The sequence below is a fragment of the Onychostoma macrolepis genome, chromosome 13 (genome assembly GCF_012432095.1).
Source record: "Onychostoma macrolepis isolate SWU-2019 chromosome 13, ASM1243209v1, whole genome shotgun sequence".
NCBI classification, from domain to species: Eukaryota; Metazoa; Chordata; class Actinopteri; order Cypriniformes; family Cyprinidae; genus Onychostoma; species Onychostoma macrolepis.
The window spans coordinates 30,351,368-30,379,334 of NC_081167.1; the positions used below are offsets into that span (position 1 = coordinate 30,351,368).

General features: G+C 34.8%; 1 protein-coding gene across 4 annotated transcripts; it reads right to left on the reverse strand.

The window, feature by feature from the left end:
- Positions 1-544: 544 nt before the first annotated feature.
- Positions 545-27,484, reverse strand: mypn (myopalladin). 4 transcript variants are annotated; one of them, XM_058794862.1, is made up of 21 exons: positions 27,297-27,484; positions 24,403-25,308; positions 19,199-19,374; positions 19,051-19,096; positions 18,408-18,954; positions 18,250-18,324; positions 17,409-17,550; positions 17,216-17,239; positions 17,002-17,118; positions 16,072-16,873; positions 14,534-15,964; positions 12,500-12,641; positions 11,175-11,252; positions 8,778-8,999; positions 8,011-8,160; positions 7,844-7,920; positions 6,560-6,686; positions 4,453-4,660; positions 3,029-3,194; positions 2,723-2,856; positions 545-2,065 (listed from the first exon to the last, which is right to left on the reverse strand). In XM_058794862.1, the coding sequence occupies exons 2-21, from the start codon at positions 25,305-25,307 to the stop codon at positions 1,887-1,889; spliced, it is 5,748 nt and encodes a 1,915-aa protein (XP_058650845.1). In that variant the 5' UTR covers position 25,308; positions 27,297-27,484; the 3' UTR covers positions 545-1,886. The 4 variants fall into 4 exon arrangements, with proteins under 4 accessions (XP_058650845.1, XP_058650846.1, XP_058650844.1 ...); XM_058794863.1 differs by having other exon boundaries at positions 11,175-11,246; positions 24,403-25,311; XM_058794861.1 differs by having other exon boundaries at positions 24,403-25,311.
- Between the last annotated feature and the right edge of the window lie 483 nt (positions 27,485-27,967).

A 27,967-nucleotide genomic window follows, 5' to 3' on the forward strand; every position in this document is an offset into this window, starting at 1 on the left:
AATGTCAAAATTATTTTATTTTATTTTAATACTGCATAAATAAGATTTCCATAAAATAAAATAAAATAAAATAAAATAAAATAAAATAAAATAAAATAAAATAAAATAAAATAAAATAAAATAAAATAAAATAAAATAAAATAAAATAAAATAAAATAAAATAAAATAAAATAATTAAATTATATGTATGTGTGTGTGTGTGTGTGTGTGTTATTGAGCAATAATAATAACAGTAATAATAATAAATTACTATTCTTAAGTGTAAATACACTAATAGCATTTTGTAACTCAGATATGTTTGTTGTGCTTTCTATAGATTATTAAATTAGTCGTCTTCCCATTTTAATACAGTCAACCCACTTTAGATGATGGAGAGAGACTCAATATTTAAAAATGAATTATGTAATTGCAATAATTTACTCAATTACAAATGTATTCCAATAATATCTCTATTATTTCTTTATATTATTTATTCAAATATCAGGATGTTTTTTTTAGCAGTGATAACAAAAATAATAATAATAACACTGAAGAAGAGACACAGTCCTTGTTTGAATAAATATAACTTTATTTTCAAGAAAAACAACTATTGTACATTTTCACAAGTTAGGTATTTGCATTTATTTATTCTAGTGACAGTATAACAATACATTGGATTTGTAAACTTCCACAACAACTTATAATATCCAATATAATATTTAATATATAATCTTATTAATATAAGATTGTCATATTGCTCTACAGAGAATTGCCTGAAGCAGCAGTATTCATTATATAAACAAGACAAAATTCATTTTTTCCTTTCACATGCAGCGTAAGAGAATTTATATAATGCAATTCTTCCCATTCTTATATCGTTCTTTATTAAATAGATTAGCAATAGATTTGATCAGGCTTCATTTAGGATCAGATGACAGCGTGACATTTGGAAAGTATAGTTTTGTTTAAAATAAATCTCTAAATCTCACTTTCTAAATCTTTCATGCTTTCTTTATTATACCGAAACATGAAACAATAGCAGTAGTTCATGTGTTAAATAAAACCAGCTGAAGCCCACATTCACAGTTGGTAATGCAACAGACACACAGTCTAATAAAAAGAGCAGATTAAAATGCAAAGGGCACAACAGACAAAAAATTACAACAAACTGACCAAAACAAAATTGCATAATGCCTCAAATGGCACAAATGTTATCAATTAAAGGAAAAAATCATGTGCAAATAAAGTTAAATGCAGTGAGGAAAAACAACCTGTAGATGCTCATCTACCATTAGATCTAAATATAGTTCAGCCAAAACTTAAAACTTGCATTGCATCAGTGTCTCAGCAATGGATGCTCTGCAGTGAATGGGTGCCGTCAGAATGAGAGTCCAAACAGCTGATAAAAACATCACAATAATCCACACCACTCCATCAGTTAACATCTGGAGGAAGCATTATTATGAATTATGGACTCGTATTTTAGTTGAAAACATCTTAATGATTGATTTGTTTCATGCAAACACGCAGCATTTGACGTCTCCAGATGTTAACTGATGGAGTGCTGTGGATTATTGTGATGTGTTTATCAGCTGTTTGGACTCTCATTCTGACGGCACCCATTCACTCCATTGGTGAGACAGTAATGCAGTGCTACATTTCTCCGAATCTGATGAAGAAACAAACTCATCTACATCTTGGATAGCCTGTGGATGAGCAGATTTTTAGCCCATTTTCATATTTGGCTGAACTATTCCTATAAATAATAGGCCCGTGTAAAGACACATACAACAACAAATGAGTGCAGAAACATCAGATCCTTGTTTGCTTTTAGATTGTTACTCCATCTACTCAACACAATGTGCTGTCTTTAAATCATCAGTGCACCAGCATTAACCTGCGAGCATCTACAGCTCCTCACTTTCTAGCCTTCGCTCTTGTTGGGAGGCAGAGAATATGACGGGGCCGTTGTCGCTCATGGAAAAGGCTGACTTTATATCCAGACCCTGGCCGGTGAGAGCAGCGTAGCGACTCCCGACAAACTGCGTTTTCTTCATCGGTGGATGAACGTGCTGATACCACTGAGCTGCAGAAAACAAAACATATGAACATATTCGGCATATGAGTATATATTTGACACAACTACATCGTTCATCATCTTTTGTGTTAAATGTGATATAATTGTTTAAGAGAAAATGTATATTTTTGGTGCTTTAAGTGGTCATCTTTTTAAAAATCTTTATAAATCAACTTTTTGCAGTTCACTTCACTTGCCCTGCATGAATTTATCAAAATACAAACATGTATAGTTTAATTTATATTAATAAGAAAATAAGTTTAAAATAGAGTATAATATAGTAGTTTAATTCAATTTTTTATTATTAGAATAATTTCTCAAAATAATTTGAAAAATATGTTTAAAATCAGTATAATATAGTATTTTAATTGATTTTTTAATTATTAGAATAATTTCATAAAATAATCAGAAAAATGACATTTTAAATAATTTTGCATGGGGTATAATATAGTAGTTACATTTTTAATTATTAAAATAATTTCTTAAAATAATTAGAAAAATTACATTTAAAATAGCTTAAGTGGAATTTTAAAGTAGTAGTTTAATACAGATTTTCATTTATTTCTGACCAGCTAACAAGAACTGAGGAGAATAATTAAAATTGCAGCTAAAATGCTTATCTATTTTTTAACTTTACTAATATATTAAGAAATGTAATTGACTCACCATATATGTCTAGTCTTGCTGTGCATGATATGATTCCTGCTTCATTTTTAGCAGACACCGTGTACCAGCCAGCATCTTCCTTTCTGGTCGGTTGAATCAGTAGACAAACATAACCTGTCGTGTCCTGATGCATGCTGGGATAACAAAGACACTATATTAATGTTCTTTTTATTCATTTACTGTATGCTATACTGCATTTGTGTTCTCATACTGTAAGTAAGAAGCACAGTGTTGATCATCTCTGGGAAACCCTGCTAAAGCAGTTTCTGGTGTCATGCCTGGTCCAGCGGATGTGAGCAGACTCACCTGACTCTGTCCCTCGAGTGAGGGATTGTGTCATTGTCTTTCTTCCAGTAGATGACCGGCTGTGGCATTCCCACAACTCTGCACTCCAGACGCACCGGGGTGCCCTCGGCGATGCCTGTGTTCTGCAGCTTTTCCACAAAATGCGGCGCCTGCTTCAGCTCTTTTTCTGCGTGTGTTCATTTGACATGGAAAAAAAGAGGGTCAAATATTTGTGTGTTATTAAGTCAGAATTGCTTCCTTTCTCAGAACTGCAGGATGTAAAGTCCAATTCTGAGAGAAAAACAAAAAGGCTGACTATTTTCTCACAATTGCAAGTTTACACTGCCGGTCGTAAGATTTTTAATGTTTTTTTAAAGAAGTCTCTTCTGCTCAACAAGCCTGCATTTATTTGATACGAAGTACAGAAAAACTGTAAAATTTTGAAATATTTTTACTATTTAAAATAACTGTTTTCTATTTGAATGTATTTTAAAATGTAATGTGATTTCAAAGCTGAATTAGTCAGTACCATTTTTTTTTTTTTTTTTTTGGTAAAGAAATTATAGAAATTAATACTTTTATTTAGAAAGGATGCTTGATGATGATAAAGACATTTATAATGTCACAAAAGATTTCTATTCTGGATAAATGCTGTTCTTGTGAACTCTCTATTCATCATAGAAACCTGAAAAAATTCTACTCGGCTGTTTTCAGCATAATAATAATAAAAAATGTTTTTTGAGCAGCAAATCGAAATATTTGAATGATTTCCGAAGGATCATGTGACTGGAGTAATGATGCTAAAAATTCAGCTTTGATCACAGGGATAAATTACATTTTAAAATATATTCAAATAGAAAACAGTTATTTTAAATAGTAAAAATATTTCCAAATTTTACTGTTTTTTCTGTACTTCAGATCAAATAAATGCAGGCTTGTTGAGCAGAAGAGACTTCTTTAAAAAAACATTAAAAATCTTACGACCGCCGTGTATATCTCACAATACTTACTTTATAACTCTAATTGTGATTTAGTCAAAATGATGACATAAAAAGCACAAAATCTGAGATAAGTCATCAAAATTATGACAAAGTCGTAATTATTAGATGAAACGTTATAACTATGAGATAAACTAATTATGACAAAATTGACATGACAATGATAATATTTTTGACTTTGTCAATATTGACTAGTCATAATTTACTTTTTATGTCAATTATAATTTATCTCATAGTTATAAAGTTTTATCTAATTAATTATAATAATTATGACTTAGTATGATCTTTTTTGTCATAATTATGAATTTCTATCTCATAATTTTGACTTATGTCATTCTAAGTCATAATTATGATTTACCAAAGCACTTTTTTTTTTCTTTTGTTGCAGAAATGGTTTTTCTAGTATTTTAATGTTAAAAAGACATTCAGAAATGATCCGGCTCTCACCCACTACTCTGAGCTCGAGGCAGAATGAACTCTGTCCCGCTTTATTTGAGGCGATGCAGGTGTACATCCCGTCATCGGCTTGAGTCAGAGGGTCAATAACCAGAGAATGGATCCCGTTTTCTCTCACGAGCATTCGGTGAGTGAGGTCTGGATATATGGGCTTCCCGTTGAGAAGCCACATGATTTCAGGATGAGGTAACCCGCTCACCTACACAGCAGAGGAGGGTTCAGAGCATGAAGACTGAATTAAAAACATGGCAAAACATGCAACATGTTTTTTGTCATTGCATTGGATAACAGACAGCTGCCCCAAAAAGTACTTGGACACTTCAGTGATTTTTCAAGCAGTTTGAAATTAAACAAAAAGAGTTTAAATCGTTTTAAAGGAATACAAAGTCACTAGTAAGTACTTAAGTGACTTTCATGACCTGGTTTCTTAAAGTACATTTAAAAAGTGCACTTTGTAAATATGTCAAATTAGAATTTGTATTTTTAAAAGGACATTGTAAATCCGGGTTATTATAGTAAATTAAACTGAAACTAATATTAAAACCATTAAAAAAAAAATTTTTGTTGCTCGAAATGAAATTAATGTAAACTGAAATAAAATATAAAAATGTTATTTTATTTAATCTAGTTGCCAACTTGATGTACTAAAATAATTAAAACAGAAATAAAAACTATATAAGACATATACAAGGTGGAAAAAACTAAGAAAAAAACAAACAAACAACAAAATCACTAAATTAATTAAGATGAAAATGAAAAACTAAATTTTTTTAAAAAATTATTAAAAACTATAATAGTGCTTCAATGATACGAAAATAACACTGTTGTACATCAATCATTGTTGACATGCAAGTTTCAACAGAAATTACATTAAAATATATATTTAATTTATTGTAAATCTTTGTCAGTATATTCAGCAGTAAACTGAAGTAATTATGGAAAAGATGTACTTAAAGATTTACTTAAATCCTGCTTTCTACCTTCTTAAGTTAAAATAATTGCATTTAACATAAATTTAAACTATAATACATTTTCATTTAATTGCTATTAACATGCAATAGAGTCCAAAACATTACATTCAGTTTGCACTTAAGTATATTAAAGTATTTTCTTTCAGTAAGAACCCGATAGTATGGTAACGTGTAGGCTGCTACTTTTGTATATTTAGGGCCAGATTTACTAAACAGAGTAAATTTTTGGGCGTCAAATAATGGCACAAATACCAGTAATTTGACGAGCGCAAACATTAGTAAAACGCGTTGTGATTCATTTTAAGTAGTGCTGTCAAACAATTAATCGCGATTAATCGCATCCAAAATAAAAGTTTTTGTTTACATAATATATATGTGTGTGTACTGTGTATATTTATTATGAATATATAAATACACACACATGCATGTACATATTTAAGAAAAATATGTTATGTTTATATATTAAATATATTTATAGCCTTTATAATATAAATTATATAAATATAATCATGTAAATATTTTCAAAATATATATATGTGTGTGTACTGTGTATATTTATTATGAATATATAAATACACACATGCATGTACATATTTAAGAAAAATATGTTATGTTTATATATTAAATATATTTATAGCCTTTATAATATAAATTATATAAATATAATCATGTAAATATTTTCAAAATATATGCTATATGTGTGTGTATTTATATATACACATAATAAATATACACAATACACACACACACATATTACGTAAACCAAAAACTTTTATTTTGGATGCGATTGGTCACGATTAATAATTTGACAGCACTATTTTTAATACTCTCTTCCCATAAATTTTGCATCTGAAAGGGAAACTCCTAGAAATGCATATTCAATAAGGTCAAGCACAAAAATAACTGTGTCCACGCTTTTTCAGCGCTAATTCTTCACTGCGTGTCTTTAGTAAATCCTGACAGTACTACTTTAACGCCAAAAGACGGTTTGCACTGGAGCGAGCTGTTAGTAAATCTGGCCCTAAGTCTGCTAGGACTCTTAATGCAATGATGTTCAGACATTTGTAAGCACTCAAATGTGTTTTGAGATCACTGTTGGTTATATCTTGCTGGAATATCTCCAGTACCTTGCAGTCTAACCTACAGAGGCATCCCTCGTGAGCCGACATGTCTCCCGGAGCCTGCAGGAAGTGCGGACGAAAGAAGCGCTCTTGAGTCGGCTCGCCCTCCACTTCCTGTACACGTGCTCGGACTCTGGGAAAAACAACTTGAGTGATGACTGAAATATTACCAGAGATGCAAACAGGTAAGAGGGGAGAGGGAAAAAGGGAAGGAACATTGAGCGGATCGGGGGCATGCTCCACACAGAAGTTCTTTTAAAGGTATTTGCTTTACATGCTCATTTTTACTTGAATTTTACTTGAATTTTTTTTTTATTACCTTATACACTCTTAAAAATAAAGGTGCTTCACAAAAAAACTAAATTTGTGAAACAGAAAGGTTCTTCAGATGTTAAAGGTTCTTTATGGAACCATTTAGACAAAAAAGGTTCTTCTATGGCATCTTCTATGGCATTTTAAGAGTGTATGTCCAAAACTGTAATTTTTCACACAAAAAAAACATTGCAATGTTTTACAAAAATCAAGATTGAATATATATGTGACCCTGGACCACAAAACCAGTCTTAAGTGTCAATAATCTTTCCATTGATGAATGGTTTGTTAGGATCGGACAATATTTGGCTGAGATACAACTATTTGAAAATCTGGAATCTGAGGGAGCAAAAAAATCAAAATATTGAGAAAATCACCTTTAAAGTTGTCCAAATCAAGTTCTTAGCAATGCATATTACTAATCAAAAATTAAGTTTTGATACATTTATGGTAAGAAATTTACTAAATATCTTCATGGAACATGATCTTTACTTAATATCCTAATGATTTTTGGCATAAAAGAAAAATCGATAATTTTGACCTATACAATGTATTTTTGGCTATTGCTACAAATATACCCCAGAGACTTAAAAGATGAAGTGCTATGCAGGCTATTAAAGACAATATTGGTTGATTAGACGGCAATGCGGACCCAAAATGCAAAATAATTGCCCTCTCTCTTCACCGTTCCCACATCTCAGACTTCAAATATTTAAAATATTACCCTTTTTAGACAGTTTTTGAAGTAAAGAGTAAAGAAAATTCTTTATTTACCTTTATTTACCCCCCCTCATAAAAACACTTTCTCATTGGATCTAAGCAAATCTCATAGGTGACCTATTTTGATCTAAAAAAAAGTGAGTTGTCACTGAAAGGTGAGGAGTTTGCATCTAATTATTACACATGCATGTCTATTAAACTTATTGCCATTGCAGCTGCAGAAGAACTGTATAAAAACTGAGCACTGATCCGACTCACCTCTGCGAGTGAACCACGGGACGGTTTCGCACGGGACCCGTTTGCACAATCAAATGGCCAGAGCAACTTATTCTGCCCTGTGAACATGAAAACAGGCTCGACTTTCATTTCTGCTGTACATCAGAGTCATTTCTGATGATTTTCTCCAGGATGCTTGCTGTCGTTACCTGTGGATTCGCTGCCATGACTGTATAATTGCCGTCATCGTCACTTGTGACGGTTTCTATGTGTAATGAACTCGTCCCATCACCCTCTCTGATCTTCTTATAGTGCTCGTTTTTCTTCAAAATCTGCTTTCCATCCTTAAACCAGTAAACCTGTGTGAAAAGTACAAAATAAAAGTCCATCAACAAGTAATTTGGACTATATATTTATGTTTCTGTTATGCTTAAAGATTGAAATTAATATAAACTGTCCAGAAAACAAATTATTTAGAAAATAGTAATGATTAATTATTAATCTACAAGCATTTTTTAGCTATATAAAAGAAATGACTACTTTTATTCATTAAGGAGGATGTATTAAATTGATCAAAATTGAGAGTAAGGACATTTTTAATGTTATAAAAATATGTTTCAAATAAATGTTCTTTTGAACTTTCTATTCATCAAAGAGTCCTGAAAAACAAAATGCATCACAATTTGCAAAAATATTGGGCAGCACAACTGTTTTTAACAAAATGCTTCAACATAATAATCAGAAATGTTTTTTTGAGCAGTAGATCAGCATATTAGAATGATTTCTGAAGGATCATGTGACACTGAAGACTGGAGTAATGATGCTGTAAATTGTAAAAATATGTAAATTTTTTGATCAAATAAATGCAGCCTCGGTGAGCAGAAGAGACTTCTTTCAAAAACCCCAAATTATTTTATTTGACCAATTATTTTCTGTGCATGCATTACAAGAACATCACAAGCTGTCAAAAACTCACTTTAGGAATCGGAATTCCAACAACTTTACAGGTAAATGTGACAGGAATCCCTTCCACAGCCCTGAAGTGCTTCAGTTTCTTGTCGAAGATGGGCGCGATGCATTTTCCAGTGGGAATTTCATCATGCTGAACTTCATCGTCCGACTCTTCAACCGGAGTTCTTTCCAAACGAAACTCGATCTCACTCATTAGCCTCTGCTCAAAGCTCGACACCTTGTATTCCTACAAAACACATCATTACGAATGAACTTAGTACCTGAAATCATTCATGAATGTGTCCCATTTATGTTTTCATATTAACTAAACTTTCATATTAACTACTTTTTCCAGGTTCTGTGGAAACATTGCCCACAATTGCTACCTAAATGTTAAAGTTTCCAGTACAGTCGCATAATTAAACTATCAAACTATAATAGTAATGTCTAAAAATAACAATAAACATACAAACAAAGAGATATCTGATAAATGACGATGCTAATCAGACATCAGGTTATTTTCAACAATCAGCGTGAACTTGTATGTTTGCATGACATATTTTACAACATGTAAACCAATTACAATAAAAAGTGGGCTTTGTGGAGATAATATAACATTGTAACATATAACCTATATGAAGGTAATAGCGACTTTTTATCTCATGACTTATCTCACATCACAATTTTTTGCAATTCTTTGAAAAAAAAGTCAGAATTGCATGATTTAAGCTTAAAATTGTGAGATAAAAGTCGAATTTAGCGGGGGTTTTTATCCTGTGGCAAAAACAAATAAAGCAGAATTGCTAGAAGTAAACTCAGAATTCAGAGAAAAAAGTCAGAATTGTGAGATTTAAACTTTCAAAATTAAGATAATTTTGATAAAATTGTATATAAATGTGCAATTCTGAGAAAAAAAATTGTGAGATAAAGTCGCAAATGTTTTTATTCTGTGGTGGAAACAAGCTTCCATACCCTCGGAGGTAGAGACAGGATGAAAAATGGTCATATATAACTTAATTATGAATGTTTTTGGTGCAAAAATAAATGAATACACAAATAAAAATAAAAACTAGGCTATTAAATAGCTATGATATGAAACCTTCTAACACACCTTCCCATTTTAGAAGAACCTACACTAAATAAAGGTGCTTCACGATGCAGTAGAAGAACCTTTTTTGTCTAAATGCTTCCATAAAGAACCTTTAACATCTGAAGAACCTTTCTGTATCACAAAAGGTTCTTTGTGGTGAAAGAAGGTTCTTCAGATTATGAAAAGGTAAGAAAGAGATGGTTCTTTAAAGAAGCTTTGACTGAATGGCTCTTTGTGGAACCAAAAATGGTTCTTTTATGGCATCGCTGTGAAGAACCTTTTGAAGCACCTTTATTTTTAAGAGTGTATTATATCTCAAGAGGCCTGTCCGGTAACAGCTCGCTTCAGTTCTGGATGTCCACCAACATGTCTGAATGCAGTCACCTCTATTTATAGTACAGAAGAGCCCTGTTCATTCCTATCTCTGTCTAGTCTCTCAAGCCCAGCGCTCATGTTTACTCACAGATACTGTTTGCATTCAGATTTCATTCACAGACACTGAACTGAACAGTGTTTTCATTGCAATCACAACAACCCAAACTGCAGATGGACTGATGTAGTGCTCATGTCATTATTGTTTCTGTTTGAGATATCCATTGAACACTAATATTAATATTCTCATGTAGTTAGTATAGCATTAAATTAAAGTCGAGTTGCTCATGCATAATCTTTTGTGATAGAATTTTAGTTAGAGTATTAGTTACAGTTTACAAGGACGCAGCTATATTTTTAATATTTGTTAAATGATTCTGACTTCAGGATTTAATGTTACAATTTGCAGATTTTAAAATAATTATGGCCTTAAACATTCATACAATTAATTTTACATAACATAATGGTAACACTTTACAATACAGTCCCATTGGTTAACATTAGTTAATGCAATAACTAACAATAAGGAAGACATTTGTTATAGCATTTATAAATCTTACTATTATATGTCATATCTAATCATATTTAATTATTACATGTAATATATTAAACGCTACTTAATGTTTATTTTTAGTTCACGTCAGCTCATGATATTAAGACATACATTAAATTAACTAACATTATCAAATGCTTTATAAGTATTTTCCATCGTTGATGTTAACTGATATAGTTAACTAATGTTAACAAATGTAACCTTATTGTAAAGTGTTCATGAAATGCACTGCATCTTCCTCTAAAGGGAGTTATTATCCATGCAGTTTCATTAGTGGAAAAAAGCCACAGCTTTATATTAGCTCAGGATCATCTTGTTTCTCGTTTTAATCAAAATTGATTCTTATATTATGAAACCAATGCACTTCAGAACAAAGCACTGCTTGCAATGGAGAAAATTCCTTGTACCTCGTCATAGTTAATGACAGTTGCAGTGGGAATGTTTGGTCCGAGCGGTCGGCTCACTTCCCCCCAATAACTCTGCTTCTATGGAGGACAGGATGAATGACGATGATGGAAACACAAACGCTAGTCACACATCAAGACAAATGTGTGATAAATAGTGTTTTTATCATGTTATTCTGACAAGAAACACTCCAGCGTCTAAAAGTGTTAATATGGTGCATCGCATTTGACACATAAAATGTGTTAGAATGTGATAACATTGAAACTGATTATTAAATGGGAAGGTCGTCATTGATGCAAAGCCATTAAATGATGCATGGAGATTTACAGAACACAAACAGAAATGAAAACAAAAGGTTTTCATTATAAATGACAGCCAGCAATGCATTGAAATTGAAAGTATTAAATGTAATCCATTATACTGACATTTAAACTCAACATGAAAAACCTGAACATGAAACAACCTGATGTGAAGCTGAGGAGGATATTAAAAGAAAAAAGAAGTATAGGGTTGATTTCATGTTGACTTTAAACAAAGCTTTTAATTGAAGTCCAGTCCAAATTATTTTAGAGACTTTTACAGAACACCTAAATATTTACAGATTTGCGGTGCTATTAAATATAAATATATTGCAAATGCAAATAAAAAGTAAGTAAAATTGCAAGCATGCACTTAATCAAATGCTGTGTAGAGTACACCAGTATATCAAATACAAAAAACAAAAAAACGGTGCCATGCAGGAATTACACTTATATATCTATATAGATAATTATAGAATTATCTGTATACATATCTATCTGAAATTCCTGCATGGCATAATTTTTGCTAATGAAATGAGAAAAAGTATCTCAGCAGGTGATATATTTTTGCATTTGGTGCAAGCCAACCAAGAGTTAGATTCAGCCTTCAATTTCAACATCAAAAAGAAGCTTGAAAACTTATTATGCACAAGAGATAAAAAAGAACATGTTTTTGCTAATATCATTACGAAGTCCTAGCTATTTTGTCTTAAAGGGTAGCAGCAATTTATTTTAGAGTACAGACTGATCAAGCTGTGGTACACGGAACATGTTATTCAGGGGGATATTTTTCTTCCCTATTCCTTCTCCATCTCCATCAATCTGTGTTTTGTGTAAGCACACACAAACTTAACTACTACAAACCAAGATTAAACCCTCTGTAATAGTGTCTCACATAAAGAAACCAGTAACTCAAAGTAAGATGATCAGAAACAGTACAAACGTAATATATTTATATTATATTATATATATATATATATATATATATATATATATATTATCTTTGTAATATTTATGACACCACATACCTGCTGTCCAAAACTAAGCTGTTCATTTTTAAATTGCAATTTCTTCTCAATATCTTGTAACAGTGTTTCCTTGCTCTCGCGGATGTCATCATCAGACATGAGCCTGGAGCCTCTTTGATTCTTCTTTAGTGCACCTTGAGGCCTGAACATGAAGTAACACAATGAGACTGAGGTAAGGCATTCAAATTTGATACAAATACGTGTGTATATATTTAAGACAATTCAAATTCTGCTGTTAAACAGCTCTAAAAAGACCATAGTGTCATTATTTACCTGAACTAGTCAGTTCAGTCTAGTCACAACTATTAACAATGATTAATCTTATAATCTTAATCTTAATCTTATAATCTTAATTATATTAGGCTTCAAATATCTGGAATACAGTCATATAGACCACTTTTATGGTATTTTATGGTACTTTGCATCCTTTCTGAAACTTGAGACCCCTAGTTCTCAACTCACAGTCAAAAAAACACAGAAAAATCAGCCAGAATATTCCACAAAAATCCCTTTAAAGGGGTCATAGCATGAGAAATCAAATTTGCCTTGATATTTTGGCATATAAGAGGTCGTTGTACCATTAAAACATCCTACAAGTTTCATAGATTAAAAAGTCATCCTTATTATGAACAAAGCATTTATTTAATCAAGCTCCAAAAACGGCTTGTTTTGGATCCGAGGGGCAAAGTGACGTCACCTACCCCCGGTCATTTGCATAAACACTGCCTCCAGAGCAAGACATTGGCGAATAGTCATCTTCTCACCATAGGCCCCGCCCACTGACACTCAACAGCTTGTGTCGCGTCACGTCAAAAGCAAATAGAAATTACAATCACTGCCGCTATCTTGTCTACACTGGATACAGTATACAGATGCGCGTTCACTTTCTGACACAGTCCACGCACTCGAGTCGGTCGTCAACTGGACAAATGGAGTGAAAGAACGTTTGATTTGACGCGTTTGGTTTAAACAGCTCGAACACGTCATTGTACAGATATCAGAAGGATCCCACCGTAAGGAACATGTGGATAGTTTTTTATTTTTAAAAATAAAAATTGTCCCAGATTATGTCAGATGATTGATCGGAGCATTTTGTTTTGTCAACGAGGCACAGTGGTATGGAGAGTTCACAAAGTAACATTTGTTGAAAGATGAAGCAGTGCTGGATCTGACTGCAGCTGCATCACAAACGTAAGTAAAAGATTTCATAATGCTTTGTCTGGAAATGACTGTTTTATTTCGATTATGTTGTCAAAACATGCATGCAATAGCGAGAGGGCATTGATAGTGTTTCCTATGCTTTGACGTGAGCCAATCATAATTACTGAGAGGCCTTAAAGACCCGCCCCTTAAAACAGGATGTTTCTGAGAAAGGTTCAGAATGAGGGTTGAAAATAAAAAAATTTCCACATATTTATTTGTTTGTTTTTTTGGGGCAAAAAAACTCTATGGTAACACTTTAGAATAGGTAACACTTGTTAACTATTAACTACGACTTTAAATAAATTGTTAATTTGCTGCTTATTAATAGTTAGTAAGGTAGTTGTTAAGTTTAGGTATTGGGTAGGATTAGGGATGTAGAATAAGGCATTAATATGTGCTTATTTAGCACTAATACATGGCTAATATTCTAGTAATATGCATGCTAATAAACAACTAATAGATGTAACCGTAAAATAAAGTGTTACCAACTTTTTTTACATAAGTAAACTCAAGGAACCTATTAAGATCATTTTAAAAAATCCATGTCATCATGACCCCTTTAAGTGAAAAAGTGATCTTCAAACCATATTATGATATTACAATATTATAATGCAGAGGTCTTCAACCCTACTCCTGGGACCCACGGTCCTGTACAGTTTATTTACAACCTGCTTCAGCACACCTGCATGTGTATTTTCAATTAGGCTATTCTGAAGAACTTGATTACCTTCAGGTGTGGTTGATTAGTGTTGGAGCTAAACTCTGCAGGACAGGGATCCCCAGGAGCAGGGTTGAGAACCTCTGTTATAATGAAATGTTGTGTTTGCTTACCCAGGTGGGGCCCTCTTAGGCAGGCCCATGGCATTGGTCGGAAGAGATGTTGGAAGTGAAGGAAGGACTGAACTAAGGAAGGCCACTGGATTTTGGATGGGGCTAGGAGTGGAGCTGCTAGACGTTGGTGAAGAAGCTTGTGGGGGTGACTGAGTTCTAAAAGAAAACACTGAATTCACCAGCCCAGGAGGCAGTAGAGGTGGTGAGGACACATATGGTGGGCTGCTTGGACACTCCAGAACTCTTGTTGGGAACTTTCTTGGGGATGGAGAGAACTGGTTGACGGGCGACGTGAGCGCCCGCGTCGACTTCGGGAATATCTGTGCAGCTAATTCATGGAGCATTGGAACAGGAGACTCGGTTGGGGAAGGACTCCTGATAGGAGAGAGTGTCTGGGCCGCAATGAACTCCTTCGGCCTTGTGTAGGTGAAGCTCTGGGTGGAGACTGGAATAATCCCAGGAAGTGGAGGCCGGGTGTCATTCAACGGAGGTGGAGACATTGGACTCGGGCTGGGTGCAGGTTGATTTCTCACTAGATGTGATGAGGTGATTGTACCCAGGAGTGGATAAGACACACCTTGAGAATGTGTGTTTTGTGGAGCCATGCTGGGATGAGAATTTGTGGTGGTGTTTAACTTTGGCGCAGTGTTGTTCACTGCTGATGCATTAGGTGATATCAGTGCCTGTGTTCTGGCAACACTCGTGTCACTAACAGGAACAGAGTTCATCTGCAAGGCTGGATTCATGTTTATTTGTGAAATATGAGTGGAAGGAGTAATGGGTGGAACACTGGCCACATGGTTGGGGTTTGGTTGGGTGGTTGGAGCCATGATAAGTTGAGGAAAATGTGCAGAAGGTCCCAAATTTGGAGGCATAGGGATGTTGGGAACTCCTCCTGGTTGAGTTATTGGGATCACACTTGGCATAGGGGTAACTGAAGCCACACTGGGTGAGACTGGCCCCAAATTCAGCTGAGGAGGAGTGGGCACCACATTCGTTTGGGTTAGTAGGTTAGAGGGAACCATACCCGGTGGAACAGTACTTAAAGTAGTAGGAACCAGATTTTGTTGAAATATTGGAGGGTGGTTGTGTAAGGTTGTGGCTGATGGAGTAAGTTGGGGCAAGGGCATGGAATTGGTTAAAAGCATGCTCAATTGGGATACAGGTACAGCTTTTAATATGGGAGCAGGTGCTGTAGGAAGTAGAGGGACAGATGCAGGGATTGGCAGTGGAATTGGAGCAGAGTTCATTACAAGAGCAGGTGGTTGAAGTTGGGAAGGAACTGGATTTGCAGGAGGGTGAGTTGGCTTGACAGGTGGTGGCTCACAACTTATCCTGTCTAAATGTGGTGAATCTTGGCTTGGGGAGACGTCTTCCTGCCGCTGTTCCAAAAGCACCTGGTTGTGGAGGATCTGAAGCTGCACTGGGTCTCTAAGATAAGACAGAAGGGTAAAACAAGCATGTTTTCTACTTCAGATAGTCCTAAAATGTAATTTAACTCTCAAGTTGTCTTGCAACACTCTGAAGTTGGTACTTACAATTTTGGTTTAGCCAACACTGGTGGTGGATCTTTAGATGACATTCCTTTCTCTTCTTCGTCTTCATCCTCCGGGAGTTTAAAGGTTACACGGAGGCCAACTCGGGAATTAGAGCGGGATTCGTTGTGATTCCCTAACACACCCTCGGGTCTTGTCTTGAGGCAAGAAGTTGGGGGATCTGGTAGGGGTTTAACAGTTGGTTGCTCTTGATGGTTACTGGAGTTTACTGGTGGGAGACTAGTAACAGAAGGGCTGGGGGTTGGTTTTGAACCATTTGGTAATGGTTCAACCCAGGCATCAGAGCTCATAGTGATGCTGGAGGTTGATCCATTTGGTGGACTTTGGGTCACTTCTGTGGAAGGCTTAAAACCAGACCCTCCTGAATCAAAGTGTGTTGTGCTAGAGCTGAGAGGCTTATGGTTTGAGTCTGAGTTCAATGAAGAAGAACTGAAGCTGAGTGGGTCTAGCTGAGGTAAACTAGTCCTGAAAGTATCTGAGCTGTATTTTCCAATGCTGAGAGGGTTTAGACTAGGTAGGCTAGTGGTGAGATCATGGCGAAGGGTACTAGGATTTAGGGAATCTGAGCGAGGCGTTCCAGAGTCCTGAAGGTCTGAATGCTTATATCCAGAGCTCAAAGGGTCAAGGCACATCATACTTGAGTGAAGCTTGTTGTTTACCAGAGGAACATTTGGTTTACTCTTTAAAGTTGTTGACATCAGTTCTGTTGCCAGAACATTTTGGAGGGAGGATTCCACTGTTAAAGTGCTTGTTGTTTTAGGGTTGGTGGTGATATTATTGTGTCCTATCGATGCAGACATAATATTGTTCAGAATTAGACTTGAGATGTGATATATGTATACATTTTTATCTCATTATGAACAGTGTTAAACTGATCCAATAATAGATTCCACAACAATAAAACAAAATTACCTTTTACTCTCAATACGGCAGTACTGGAAACTGTGCCATATTTATTGCTGGCTATGCAAATAAATGTTCCAGAATCCTCTGGAAAGACCTCAGCAATAACCAAAGTACATATCTCCTCTGATGTCCACACCAAACAGAGAAATGGTACAATGTTAGGTGGTTAGAGTCATGAAATAATTACCTTGACAAAGCAGGGGTAATCAAATCCACCTACCAGATTCAGCCATGGATCTTGGTTCTGGGGGAAAAAAAGCAGAATGTGTGGATTGTCAGATAACAATTTTAAGAAGAAAGAGTCAAGCACTGTAAACTTTTCTTTCAAGTTACAAGTTAAAACTTTTTCAGCAGTTTTCAAAGATGGATCCAACCACATATCTAAATGCACTGCAAACTCAAATTATACATACTCTTCTGAAGGATTCTGAAGTCTGGAGAATCTTCAACAAGTGTTCCCTCCCGGTACCAGTCCACTTTAGGGGAGGGAATGCCTTTTACTCTGCACTCCAGAACTACCAACTGACTCTCTACAGCCAGGATATCCTGGAGGTTCTACAGCAAAAGAGACAATGGTGTACAATGACAGTGGAATGACAATTCATTAATTATTCCGAAGATAATAACTATTGCCATGACAATTTTTGGATAGCTGCCAGGGCATTGCTACTCTATACACTGTCCGAAAAAACAGCTTGGAACTTAGGCAGTACCCACAAAGGGACACATTTGTACATTCTTTACCCCTAATGGGTGCATAATAGTACCCTAGAATAGTAATATGTACCCTTAAGGTAAAAATATGTACTTTTCTGTTCCTAACATGCACCCTTTAGGTACAAAGCTGTCCCTTTGAGGGTACTGCCCCAGTGACAAGCTGTTGTACCACTAAAGGTACAATTTTTGCACATTTTTTCTGAGAGTGAACAGTGGATTTTATGCATTTTAAAGGGTGTTCTGTGGGGTTGATAGTGCATTGGTAGTGGTTTCTTCCTGGCCCAAGTCAAACGGGGACACCACCAATCTCTATGATATTTCTAAGCATGGCTTGCACTGGATTTTCCTGTTTTACAGCCTGCCAGGCAAAACTGCATACCAAGGTTTTGACTCCTTGGATTTGGGACAGGCATGCGTGCAAAAGTTTAAAATACGTCAAAATATTATAATACGTATATGGTTTTTTTTCAAGCATTAATTAATACTTCATTGGTGCTCAATGTCAAGATTTAGAAATACAAGCTGTGTTTGCTCTACCTTCGTAAAAACTGGAGCTGCCATCATGGGCCTTACATCGAAGCTTTGAAGATAACTACTGCTGCCATTTAGATTCTGAAAACAAAACATATGGAATGTAAGAAAAACACATGCATTAGTGGGAAATCAAAACTGCAGATTTGGTGTGTTTTTCATACCTCAGAAATGCTCTGTTGAGATGTTAACAGTACATCGGAGATATTTTGGCTGGATGGAGGTGATGGTGGGGCAATGGTCAGTGGAGGAATAGGTGGAGTGGGCTCCACCTCATATATTGGCGTTGGTGGTTCTAGTACAGGTATGGTTGGTTCTAGTACAAGTACAGTTGGTTCTACTACAGATATGGTTGGTTCTAGTACAAGTACGGTTGGTTCTACTAGAGATATGGTTGGTTCTAGTACATGTACGGTTGGTTCTACTACAGATATGGTTGGTTCTAGTACATGTACGGTTGGTTCTACTACAGATATGGTTGGTTCTAGTACAGGTATTTCAGAGCTGACAACCTTGGAACTCAGAAGTTCTGTATCTTCCTGCTTAGAGGTTGGGTCAGCAATCAGCTCAGTCGGTGGCTCTGCTTCTGTGTCAGAAGGTGCTGGTGGTTCAGCGAAGGTGGTTGTTATAGTTGGTGTGGTGTCTTCAGCAGATGTGTTGGGTTCTGCCAAGACCACAGCAGGTTTGGGCTGAGGAGAACTTTTATGGAGTCTGGGAAAAAAAAGACGTGTGCATGTAATTTCAACCCCTAGGGGTTCAAAAGGTTCTGCAGATACAGATTTCATAATGGAAAATATACAAACTCACTCTGCTTGAAAATGTTTTTCTTCATCAGAATCTGATGAAGATGCTCCTAATAGAAAATGAAAATATACAAACTTAATTTCAGACTGCAGCTGCAATCATTTAGTCAATGTATAATTCATATTAAATAGTCCATAAGTCATTTACTTACCCTCAATGTAGATTTCTGCTGAGGTGGAGTCTGTGCCATAAAAGTTGGAGGCAAAGCACGAGTATCTGCCCGTGTCTTCTTCAAACGCCTCTGCTATGATCAGAGTGTGTCGCTCACCATTAGCGATGATCTGAATATCAGGACTGTTTTCCAACTCTTTACCCTCACAAAACCACCTGGAAAACACAATCAGAATGTTACATTCTGGACAGGAACACACATCTACAAGTACATCCACAATACATTAATTCATGAATGAAAATGTAAAACATGCACACAAATCATGTCTGAAAGCATCTGGTTTTAATTTGACCTCAGTTGAAAATCCAATGAGTTTACATTCAGTTGTATACTGACATTAACAGACTAAATGTTTCAGCCCAGGTCATTTACAACACAAATACAATGCATATTTACTTAAAAGTAAATTTAACTCATCATTTTAAAATTTTAAGTGTGCTAGTGACACTAAATGAATGCCTTTGAACAGTATTTGCCCCAGGTCACAGAGTTCATTAATTCAAGCATTACAATACAGCGGTAAACCACCTTTATTTAACAATATCATGACTTTTTTCAATTCATGTTTGATAGCCAAAATGTGCACTGTGTAAAACAAAGAAAAAAAAAGGGGTAAATTGCAACATATCTCGAAATAGCTGAATATCATCTAGATTTTCAGTCTATCACTATCACAATATGCGAAAAAAAATAAATAATTAAATGTGTTCTTAAAATACAGAATGTTGAATATGATGAATAGCTTTTGGACATATTAAATGGTCAAACCAGCCTAATTAATGTCAAAAATACAGGTCACAAATATCTCTATTAACAAAAATAAAGAATAAATTTACATTTTTAGGGAGGAATCTCTTGAAAAACTAGTTGATTACTTTCAAATTTTCAAATGAACAAAAGCATGTTAAAAAAATGTCAGAATTAGAAAATAGCATTGGTTAATACCATCAGCAAATGTCAATAAGAAAAACGATCCAACATGAAGACATAGCAACATTTTTAAATCACTAAATGGATGAATGAAACCAGACAAATTTTCATTTCACCAAATACAATGAAACTGAATTTTCATTGTTTTTACTCTACTGACATGACGACTTTCTTTAGTCATTTAATGGTAAAAATCAGTTAATTGACACAGTTGTCAGACTATTAAATACTAAGCTGTTGAGGTGAGGTTGAAGCAATTTACTAATGAAGTTATTTTTGCATATATCACTTTGTGTTAAAGAAGATTTTCAAAACCATTTCAATGCATTTCACAAATCATTCAAAATCAGTCCTCCTTATCAAACACATCAGCAAAATAAGAACCACATCACAACACAAGACAAAATACCACAGCATTCATTCAGTAATAAATCAATGGGCTAAAAACATACTCTTGAATCCACAAATATAACTTTACCACAACCTTACCTAGAAGACCGTAGGACAGTACTTTCACTTTAACTGCTGTTTCCTAAAATTTCCTCGCTGAAATTTAAAGCGCTTCTGAAGAGACAAGCTGTGGTTCATTCCATGGGCGCGACATGGCTGAAATGTATTGGGTTCGATCCATGAGCCAATGAGAATCATTTCTAATGAGTAAGACTCTACTTTGAAAGCCTGAGTTGTGGGGGAAAGACATCCAGCTCTAGATCTGCACCTGTTCAGGCTATTTTCCCTCTCGACTCACCCACGGCACAGGAACCCCTGTTAAAACTGGACGCAGCATCCCTGACCGACACGCATGAGCTAAACATAGAATGGCCTCTCATACAATCACCAACACTGCTAATAGATCTGTCAGATATTTAGCAGGCATTTGCCTCTGAGAGAGAAACACTTGACATTTTTAGTTACAACAACTACATTTACTTATTTAGAGCTTAAAAATAAAGTTTTTAGGTTTTGGAAAATCTACTACAAAGACAAATTATTCAATAAAATGTTTCTAGAAAGCACTGGCCATGTAATTTATGTACAGCCGGTCAGATAAACGTTCTCAAATGGTGCTGTAAGTAAAATGTTAAAAAGTGAAGTAAGTTTGGGTCACTGGAGGGATGATCTAATGTTTCTGACATCACAGTCTCTCGGTCAGCTGAGAACAGCTGTCCAAGCACGTCTCCTGTCACACAGACACGCTCAGAAAAGCACGGGTTTCCTTGACCTGTCAGTGTGGGAAGTTTGCATTGAGTAATGTTACACTAACGTTTCATCAATGACACATAATTATTTTGTAGTTATGTACAAAAAAAAAAGAAAAAAGAAATCATGGTGTCTAAATAGCTTAAAGTTTTTGTCATGTCAACGCATGTCATATTTTACAAGATATCTTTATGTTAACAGTAACATAAATTGATGCATTTTCTATGTAATAGGTTATGTTATTAAATGCAAAAATGTTAAATGCATGATCAGTTCATTCAAAGTTATTCAAGGCAAAAACGTTACATGCATGATCGTTTTATATGAAGTTTTTACATGTTTTAACGTTTAATGCAAGATCAGTTTATACAAAGTTATTAACTGCAAAAAAATATTAAATGCATGATCAATTTATACAAAGCCATTAAATGCAAAAACATTAAACGCATGATCAATTCATACAATGATATTAAATGCTAAAATGTTAAATGTATGATCAATTTATATGAAGTTAATAAATGCATAAATGTTAAATGCATGATCAATTCATACAAAAAGACTATTAAATGCAAAAAAAGTTAAATGCAAAGCTATTAAATGTATGATCAATTCATACAAAGTTATTAAATACAACAAAAATTAAATGCATGATTAATTTATACAAAGTAATTAAATGCAAACAAAGGATAAAAGAATGATACATTTATATGTAGTTATTAGATGTAAACATGTTAAAAGCATGACCATTTTTTAAATGTAAATAAAAATAGCCTCATAGTTCACTCAAACATAATTTTAAATCATAACTGAAGAGAGAATATATCCATAATGTGTTATTAAGTCTAATTGTAGCTAACAGTTTTTCAGCACACTGGAGCACTAAACCATGTATATTATGAGAGATGTTCAGTTTATAGAGAAGCACAAGCTGAATATCCCGGCTGAAGCAGCACATTTCCACAATCTGAGTCATACGACTCTTTATGTTTCGCAATTTATGAGAGACTGAAAGATAATCATCCTTTAAAGTTCATCTAGCCTCAAGCCAGGCGCTAATGTTAAACGATCTTGATTTCCTCTGTTCTGCAATTAGCTTTTAGTAAACATAAACATTATCAACATTTCATGACAAACACACTCACTAATACAGAGTAAACTCATTCAACACAGAGAACAGTGTAGTTATTATCTAAAACTATTAAAAATCATTTTTGATAATTGAAACGGAGGAAATAAAATAAAATATAAATATTTGATGAAAAACATAAAATAAGAATAATTTTAACTAATAAAATAACTACAACTACCCCCCCCCCCCCAAAAAAAAAACCATTGTAGAAATATTACATAAAATAATAACACTTAAAAATAATACTACTATACTACAATGGTATATAAATAGTACTAAAATAACACACTGTACCATCTAACATCACCATAGTATGATTGTTTTGTAAGGAAGGACAGAAAAGACATTCATTGTGCCCAATTAAACACTGCTACAATAAACTATAATCATATCCGCACTAATTGTGCAATAATTTGCGAAGCTCTGTACCCATTTAATATCTTGTTTACTCTTCTACTCTTTGGCTAACTGCGCTCTACTGAAGATGTAGGACGATAATTTCCAATGCATTCTCATAGCATCATATTTCTAATGTAGCAAAATTAGAATGGCTGAGCTCAGACTGTTATACGGTCAGCTTTCACAAGACGTCTTTGTGCTCAATGCTTGAGAAAGCAGATTTTTAGCATGCATTTGCTAGCAAAACCTGTTGCCATGATGCTACGGTGTTACAGATCCCTTGTGAAAAAGTACCACACTTTTTTTTTACTTATTGTACTTAGAAAAAAAACTACTTAAAAAGTATTTGTTATGGAAATAATATACTTTAAAAGAATATACTTAAGTGCAAAATGAATGTAATGTAATTGCAACTGAATGAAAACATATTCTAGTTCAAATTTATATCAAATGCAATTATTTAAATTTAAAGGGATAGTTCACCCAAAAATGACCTTTTTTTCTCTCTTTACTATGGAAGTCAAGGGTTGTTGTCATGTCAACTCTTTCCTTACCAACATTCTTCAAAATATCTTCTTTTGTGTTCGAGATATGAATGAAATTCATACCGGTTTGAAGCAACATAAAGTGAGTAAATGATGACAAAATTTTTGGGTGAAATATCTCCAAGAGAGCCACTTAAAGACTTGTAGTATACCTTTATATGCAATTTCTTAATTACGTTTCTTTAAAATATGGTTGCTTAATACTGTTATGATAAAATGTATGTTAATGTCATTTCTATTATACCAATTAGTACATTTAAAATGTATTAACTTGTATGTATTAAATGTATTAAAATGTATTAAATGTATTAAAATGTCAGTCAACACATCAAAATAAGTGCATTTTTAAAAAGTACAACAAAAGATTATTAAAACTTACAGTGTACTTTAAAATAAAAATGACAATTTGCACTTTTTAAGTGTACTTAATTCTGTTAAGAATTAACTCTTTTTAAGAATGCTTTTATTTCATTAATATTATATTATCTGCAAGCAAAGTCGGTTAAAAATACATTTAAGATTTGAAGTACACTACAAGTGCACATTCAATGCAATTAAATGCATAAGGGGTGTCGTCAAAAACAAATTTTAAGTTTTTAAATCAATGCGTTACTCACAATTTCTGTGTAATTATTTGTGGTATTTACTTGCAATTTCTTAGTAAACAAAAATTGAGTAAAAGTTTTTGTGTGTGAAAAAAAACCTTTTTTTAAGGTAAGTGGTTGCAATCAATTTATTTTAGCTACATTTAAATAAACAAATTTATTTGACTAACTTTCAATTTTTTTTTTTTTTTTAAATGTAGCTAAAATAAATTGATTGCAACCACTTACCTTAAAAAAAATGTAGTATAATTTTTTTTTTCAGTGTAGTTGCTAAAGTTTCTGACTCATGCATTTACTAGTTGTCTACTTCCTGCATGAGCAACAGTAATAATAATGCACTAATCATGTGCATCAATAAAAGCAGTTCAAACTCACCGAACTTCAGGAGCAGGCAGTCCTCTGACGATACAATCCAGCTGCACTTTACTGCCCTCAGGAACCTCCCTGCTTTTGAGTTTCTGTATGAAGTGTGGAGGTTCACACACGGGTTCCTCCGAGCTCTCCGGTGGAATCAGAGCCGGTTCCTCACACGCCGGCTCCGGCTCCGGCTCCTGAGGCTCCTCCGTGACTCGACTGCTCTCCATCAGCTCCTCCATCTGCTGGTTGAGAAGGATAGGTCTTTCTCGATCTTCTGCATTAATGGAGTACGAGGTGCCATCAAGCTGGGTTTTGTTCTGGCATCGGCTCCGGTGGGGTTTGCAAGTACGAGGCCGAACTCGCTTGGAGCTGTTGGCTTTAAACAGAGACGAAAGCTCTTCTATGAAATCAGCTGCTTTGTTGAGGAACTCCTTCTTGGATTGGGTCTCCAAGCCGTATGGAGCGTTTCTCTGAGGTCTTTTGAAATCCGCCGCAGGTTCCCTTGCACTTCTGACGTTCCTGATCGCATTGTCTTGGATGGGAGTCTGGACTGTTGGTCTTTCCGAAATGACCTCTGTTTCTGGAGTGGGTTTGTTGGAAGGAAGATTATAGAGGCTCATTGGTGGACGTGCGTCGGATCTCTCCTCACGTTCTCGAGGATCGCTGCTGATGGCTTTGCAGGCCAGATCGACGCTCTTGTCCAGTTCCTCCTGGCTCAGGAAGGCAGACAGGTCCGAGAACTGTGGCTCCGCTTTCCCACCGGAGTCGTCTGCTTTCTCCTTGAGCGTCCCGTACACCAGACGGCGAGGGGCGTCTATGCAGCTGGGTTCGCCGTGTCTGTGATGAGCTCGGGCCTCGGCCAGGTAACTCTCACGCAGAAGCTGCGATAAAGACGTGGGCTGATCCATGCTGTTCTCCTGCATGCTGCTGGAGACAAAAAGACAAAGATTCATAACACTGAGACATTACAGCCTCTGCAAGATCTACTAGATCATCATCTACTAGTGATTTTGTTGCTCCTTTTCGTCACTCTGCCTTTGGGTTATCGTCTTTCTCAGTGAAAGCTATTAGTCACTGGAACACCAGAAGACATAAGGATGTGCACATCTATTGACACGTTTAAATTAAAACTAAAATCTTATTTAAAATCAACTCAAATCTGTGGTTTAACTCAACGTTATCTTAACTGTTCTTTTTTGGCTCTAATTACTAATTATTACTGTATTGTATGTTGTTTTGTTTTTATGTTTATTTGTGATTAGCCACTGGCTACAGTACAATACGTGAAATGGAAACATTTGTGTTAAAATTGTTATATTTTAATATTAACACTGTAATATTTCTGACATTTCTAGATTTTATATATATATATATATATATATATATAAATAACTTAAGCATTCAAAAAGCATTCCCTATATTCCTCATATAGGGAATAAAAGCAAATTTCATTAAAACTATAAACATGCAGTTACATTTCCAGCATTTTTTTGTTCCACTACATACAGGATCTCTCTTAAAACATGAGATCAGTCGTTAGATATTTAGAGCCCTGTGAACATCAGAAAACATTTGGAAAAATGAAAATCATTGTTATTTTTTGATAACTAGATATGGATTTTTAATAATCATTTCTAACAAGACTGCACTCACAAAGAGCAACTAATAAAAATTGAGAGCTGAGCACAAATAGAAAAACTCACATTCACTATAAGATTTCATTCTGTCAGGCCTGGAAATAATAATTATAATATTTCCTGATATTTTAAAGTTTTCTATGTAAAAACAGGGGGGAAAATGGAAAGCAAATGCCATTTTCATTAAATGTATAATAAATGCATCTACACTTTTGAAGTTGTAAAAGTAAAACTAAAATTAAAACCATAAAAAAACAGTTATGTTACTTGAAATTAAATAAACATTAACTGAAATAAAATAAAATATTTAAAAAATGCCACGGCAACATTTCCCATTTAAATTAAGTTTAACGTCATGTACTAAAATAACTAAAACTAAAATAATAATAAACACAATACAATTTTAATAAAAAAATATATAGACATAAAAAAATATATATACTAAAAAGGACAGAAATACAAAATCACTAAAACAACAATGGAAAATATAAAAACTGATTCAAAATGTTAATAAAAAGTTTTATAGTATGTCAATGATACTAAAATAGCACTGGTACATTTTACAAGAAAATATTAATTCAGTCTTAAAATATTCACTTTTAATTCATTGTGCTTCTTTATAATTATTTGTGAAATTTACTAGCAATTTTAATTGAAATCCTCCACCTATATTTTTTCATTTGATTTAGATAATTCAGAGCTTTTTGTGCCACAACAAACATAATTCTTTTCATATTTAGAGCCTAATATCAACACATTTGAATCTTCCTAGCAAAATCAGAGAAAGGCTTTCACCATTGCCCCCCTGTTGTTATTGAATCCAGAAAGGGGATACGCCTGCAGATGCTACTGACACTCAAATCAGAGCAATTAACCGCAGCAGCGATGCCCTTCCAACAGACCTGTGCAGACAGCTGTTATGTGCATTAATCCTGTGCAGACACACTCCAGCCCCCCGTCACTGCTAATTATAGCACAGCTCACTTTACATGAGCAAAACACAACACTATACAACTTTATTTTGCAAAAGCACAATGACCAGTAAACTATTCTGTAAGAGTCAACGCATTATGTATTATGTACATTATTTATTACCTCCGGAACTGTTATGACATGCCAAACTAAAATAGAAACTGACTCTGTCTGGACAAACATATACATAGCTGGATGCATTTTTACTCCATAGTTAAGCATATTAAAAAGTGAGTGCCTTGCATGCATGCAATGAAAGCATTAAGTGGGATTAATAAGTCATTAGACAACAAGGTGCTTTACCTTTGACTTGTGTGAATGTCCACAACGTCTAGATCTACTGCACCTGCTTATGAACCACTTAATTCCAGCTTTCCAGAGCTGGCCTGAGCGCAGCTGCCACAGCTTTTTCCTAGTCTTGAGCAAAGTTAACCTTGGAGTTCACAGCAGCAAGGCAGTGACCGCCCGCCAGAAAAGCAGAAACATTTGTCAGCGTGTTGGTGGCAGGTTATTTGAGGGAGGTGGAGGGTTTGAAGCGTGTGCCAGGGAACGATCGCTCCTCATTGGCCAGTGAGAATGCTGTCAGGAGAAGGGTGACACCTTTGTGAAGCACCTACGACAGTCTGGAGGACACAGAAGCAGTGCATTATGGGTGTTAAAGGAATAGTTAACCCACAAATGAACATTTGCTGGAAATGTACTCACTTTTAGGTCATCCAAGATGTAGATGAGTTTGTTTCTTCATCAGATTTGGAGAAATGTGTCGCTGCATCAGTGTCTCAGCAATGGATGCTCTGCAGTGAATGGGTGCCGTCAGAACGAGAGTCCAAACAGCTGATAATCACAATAATCCACACCACTCCAGTCCATCAGTTAACATCTGGAGAAGACAAAAGCTGAAACAAATCCATCAATAAGATGTTTTTAACTAAAATACGAGTCCATAATCCATAATAACGCTTCCTCCAGTGAAA